At 18.6% G+C, this 5,436-nt stretch overlaps 2 protein-coding genes across 2 annotated transcripts in view; one reads left to right on the forward strand and one right to left on the reverse strand.

Annotated features, from left to right (window-relative positions):
- The window catches only part of PRSY57_0909400 (cysteine repeat modular protein 1, putative), a gene marked incomplete at both ends in the record, with an annotated part of 10,105 nt that extends 9,568 nt beyond the window's left edge, over positions 1-537 (forward strand). Inside the window, one exon of the mRNA XM_012907334.2 lies at positions 50-537. Within this exon, the coding sequence (XP_012762788.2) occupies positions 50-537 (488 nt within the window). The remainder of the gene's footprint in view (positions 1-49) is intronic.
- Positions 538-1,249: 712 nt separating this feature from the next.
- On the reverse strand, positions 1,250-5,073 carry PRSY57_0909500 (hypothetical protein; the record flags this gene model as incomplete). Its single annotated transcript, XM_012907335.2, has 2 exons — positions 1,250-4,836; positions 5,010-5,073. The coding sequence occupies 2 exons, from the start codon at positions 5,071-5,073 to the stop codon at positions 1,250-1,252; spliced, it is 3,651 nt and encodes a 1,216-aa protein (XP_012762789.2).
- Between the last annotated feature and the right edge of the window lie 363 nt (positions 5,074-5,436).

Raw genomic sequence — 5,436 nt, forward strand, 5'->3', positions numbered from 1 at the left:
TTTTTTTTTTTTTTTTTTTTTTTTTTTTTTTTTTTTTTTTTTTTTATAGTTTCAAAAGAAGAAAAGGAAAAACTGTTCTCTTTCTTTAGTGATGACCTATTAAATCGAAAAGTTGCACTTTCCGAATTTTATTTCTTGCTTATTGAATTGAAATTAAAGTACTTCCGAAATTTACCTTCTTATTTCTACATGTTCAAAGTATATAAGAAATTAGAGAAAAATAATCGACTAAAACAGTTAAGAAAATTAAATAATAAATTGAAAATATGCCAAACAATAAATGATGACAAAAAGATTTTGTCTACTCATGATAATATGAGGTTAAATGAAATAAAGAAAAGTATTCCAATGTTATATAAAGAATTTAAAAATTTATCAAAAAGCATTGAGAAATTAAAATATGAATATTTAAACTTGGATAAAAATTATTCACGAACGTATTCATCGGACGACAGAAAAATAACTGACATGAATAATGTTATTTTGTCATCAAGTGATAATGAAATTCAAAATTTTGATACATTTAAAAAGGAATGAACATTTTTAGATTATATAATTAAATAAGTAATTGCTTTTTTCATATAATACAACAAAAAAAATATATATATATATATATATTTATTTATTTATTTATATTTATTTTTATTATTATACCTAATGTTTCATCTTTTTTCCTTTTTGATGGATATTTGCCTTCCTCAATTTTTTTTTTCCCCTTTTTTTTTGTTCCTGTTTTACAACTTTTACTCAGCATTCAAAGCGATTAACAAACATTTGAGGAAACAAATTAAACATTTTATTAAGATATAAATAAATCTTATAAAATATCAAGTATTTATTAAAATAACAAAAGAAAGAAAAAAAAAAAAAAAAAAAAACATCACTTATATTAACAAAATATTTACAAACTTTATAAAATGAATCAAATATGTTTTTATATTATCTTTGAAATATGTATATGAACAAACTAGCTATTTAAAAAAATAAAAAATAATTATAAAGAAAAATGAAAAAAAAAAAAAAAAAAAATCAGCTAGCTATAATTATAAAAATAAATTAGCTATATATTTAATAACTTACATAAATCTTATAAATAAAAAGACAAATTGTGTAATTCCATATTTTGCAAAATTATGCACATATATATATATATATATATATATATATACATATACATATACATATCTACACAGTGGTACTTCCATTTATATATACGTCGTATAATATTTTCCTCCTTTTAATTATAATTTCATTTTTTAATTTTTTCTTGCAAACTTAAAAAGAAAGGATGATTCCTTACGACTTCATAATCCGGGTTTAAAAAGATAGAGATATTTTCAAAACAAAATGGAGGTAATTTTTTGTAAGAAGAATTTATATTTGCTTTCAATGCATTTATATATATATTTATAAATGAATAACTGTCATATTTATGTTTAATAATTTTTAAGTATTTATCAATTTCATTTACATATTGTTTAAAATAATTTTGCATATCAAAATTATTATCCGATTTTTCGAATAGACGAATTTTGTAAGGTACGGAATTTTTACTCATAATTAAATTTGAATATTTATTAATAAGTATTTTATAATTTTGATAACTTTCTTTGATTTCATTTATATTTTTAATTTTTTTTTTAAGGCCTATATGAAAATCATCATTATTATTATGGGATAAACAAGATGAACGGGACATATTAATTTTTAAATATTTTGTAAGAAAAAGTGATATAAGTAAAGATTTATTAAGTTGAAAACTATATAAATCCATTTTACAATAATGTGGATAACTAAAACTCCAGGCTTTATGTTTCAAATAAAAAGAATCTTCTTCTAATTTATTTGAATCCTTATTCGTATAAGAAAGATAAATAAAGTATGTCATAAGAAAATCTGAGTATAAATATAATATAAAATAATATAAAGAATATTTATTTTTATTTATATCTTCTGTATTATTTCTATTATTATAACCATGTTGTAATATATAAGATAATTCTTTATAACAAATAGACATCACATAATATGTAAAAGAATATTCTTGATCTGATAATAAATTTATATATAAACCTAAACAATTATAATCTATTAATATCGTTTGTAATATACTAGTATAATAATTTTCTATACTTTCAATTTCTTTGTCCATATTATATATTTTAAAGTTATATGTTAATATTTTCATTAACGTATATAAAATACGCATATCAACATGAAAATTTGACAATTTGGAATATTCCCTTTCAGGTAATAAAAATGAATATTTAAATATCTTTTTGATAACTATTTCAAGATATTGAGAAAATAAATTAAAAACTTTACAAAGAATTGTAAATTTCATTCTTTTTTGTGTAATATTAATAAAATTTTTATATTCATCTTCATTCTTAAAATATTTTCGATAACAAAATGGGCTAGAAATAATAGTATTATTCTTTATATTATTATAAAAATGTCTACTATTATAATCATAATCATCACCACTGTCATAATCGCTTAATTTATCTTTATTTATAAGATGTCCTTTTAATTTGTCTTTACTCATATGTGCATTTAATTGCTTCTCGTTTATATTTCCATTTATTTCCTCCCACTTAATTATATCATATTGTTTTATAAAATTTTCTAACTCGTCAAATATTTCCACAATGGAACTTTCCTTTTCCATGTAATTTACTAGATAACCAAAATTTAAACGTAATAATCGAACGAATTTATTCATTTCCTTTTCACAAAAAATATTTTTCAGTATATCATTATGCTCAATATTCTTATCATAGTTATATCCTGTATCTATTTTTAATTCATTTTCTACAAAATAAAATAATGTATCAGGTGTATAAGCAAAATTATTAAATAACATTAACAAATTAGCAGAAAATCCGAAATATATTAAATCGTTAAATATAATATTTTTTACATAGAACTGTTCATTTTCTTTAAGCAACTCTTCTATTATTATAAAGGATTCATTGTAAAATAGAAACAAAAACATATTAACAAATATATTATCCTTAACGTTATCTAATAATTTTTTGTTTAACAACTCATTCGAATCGACACTTTCTACATTATGATTTTGATATAAATCAAAAAAAATAGAATAATAATCCTTTAATTCACTTTCAAAAGAACTCACAAAACATTTTAATTCCTTATTCTTGTTATTTTTTATATTTTTTATATTTTTTTGTGTCTCATCATCACTTTCAAATATTTCCACATCATCATTATATATAATTTTTTTTTTTTGTTTATCAATTTCTAGATCTTCTCTTTTCTCGTTTTTAGTATGAAATTTGTTTCCCATAATATGACAAGAATTATTTTTCCCCTTTTCTACATTTTTTTTATTATTATGTAAGTGCTGTGATACTTTACTTCGTTGTGTTAATATATATTCCTTTTCAAATTTAGCAAATTCCTTTTTTTCCACTTGTATTATTTGAGTAAGACAACATTTGAATATACATTTAATTAATACATTACAACTTTTTGAATAGAATTTTAAATAATGTAAAATATTTTTTATATCAAAAAATGATGATTTCATATTAATTAATTTAATATAATCAGCAATATATTGAATATCAGTTATAATATTTTTATAAAATAAATATCCTTCAGATATGGTTAACTTTGTTACATGTTTACTAACATGTGTCATTTTATACATTAAAAAATATTTATTAAAATATAATTTTTTTTTTTTTTTTTTTTCTTCTTCTTGTATCATCTTGAACATTTTATTTTTTACAGCACCTTTTTCATTTATATTACAATTCATATAATTATCTATACTATTTATACAATTTAATATTTGTTTACAATTTTCTTTTATCGAATCTTTATTACTTTCACACATATCAAATATTAGTTGATTTAAGAGAGAGGTGAAATATATAATAAATTTTATTCTTTTTAAAATATAAATTATATCTTTATTTTTCTTTTTATTTTCTTCATATTGGGTAAAAAATTTTGTAAAACATCTTTTTATTATAAATAAATTTTTTAAGATATATGCTCTTCTATTTCTACAATGATATAATAAGCAATCATTTAGAGTTACTAAACCACACTTGTAGTCATCTCTGTGTACAAAATTATTTTGGGTTATAACATAATCGATTAGTTCAGATGAAGAGGCATAAAAAATTAGAAATAATTGAAAGAATAAAAACATTTTATTTTCTACATAATCCTCTTCACAAATATTTTTAAATGTATTCTCTTCACATATATTATCATTATGTATATTATTATTATTATTATTTTTATAATTTATATTAATTCTATCACTTTTTTTTTCTATTTCTTTTTCTTCTTCTTCTTTTCTTTCCATATTATTGTCCTTATTATTATCCTTTTTATTATCTGCAACTTTATTTTTATTAATATTTTTTTTTGGATCATCACGTTTTTCAATATATTTTATAAATTCTTTATTATCATTTTTAAAAATATCCATATATATTTTATCATAAGAAAAGGCAGATAGCCATTTCATAAATACCTCTTCTAAAAAATAACCATTGTCTTTACAATTAATAACTTTTGAATCATGCAAATAATAACAACTTAGGACGGTTAAAAAAGGATGATTTCCTTTAAGTAATTTTACTAAGTTTAATAACAAATGGTCTATGATAAAAATTATATCATCATATGATAATTCATCATTTATATATTTCCTTTCTTCACAATCAATTATTGATAATCTCTTTTCTGGGTGGATACCACAATCTAATTTCTTGTCTCCTAGTTCGAGCGAACAGACGTATTTTCTATAAGAAAAATCTTTTTGTTTTATTTCTTCATCATCTTTCAGATCTACAAAAATTAAGAAATAAATAAATAAATAAATAAATAAATATATATATATATATATATATATATATTTATATATAGTAGTAACATGTAATTTTAGCTATTATAAATACATATACATTACATCAAGGTATATTATTAAATTATTATATGTTTCCTTCTTTTTTATAAATTACCTTCTACATTCATATATAAAAAATCCGAGATACTTATATATTCCTTTTCTCCACTGTTTATCATATTTTCATAATATAAAAAAAAATAATTTAAAAAATATATATATAAAAAAGAAATAACATTTATTCAAAAGGTAAATACAAATTAACAAAATTAAAAAGAATAATTAAATGAATATTAATTAAATGTTTAAAAGTTATATTAAATAAATTAAAAACGGAATTAATAAATAAAAAAACAAACGTGATAAAAAGAACCAGGAGATTAATAAACCTTAAAGGAAAATAATTTTAATATAGGAGAAAAAAAAAAAAAAAAAAAAAAAAAAAAAAAAAAAAAAAAAAAAAAAAAAAAAAAAAAAAAATTTTTTTTTTTTAATAAAAAATATAAATTTTAAAAAAAAAAAAAAATATTAAAAAAAAAAAA

The sequence above is a fragment of the Plasmodium reichenowi genome, chromosome 9 (assembly GCF_001601855.1).
Source record: "Plasmodium reichenowi strain SY57 chromosome 9, whole genome shotgun sequence".
In the NCBI taxonomy this organism is placed as follows: Eukaryota; Apicomplexa; class Aconoidasida; order Haemosporida; family Plasmodiidae; genus Plasmodium; species Plasmodium reichenowi.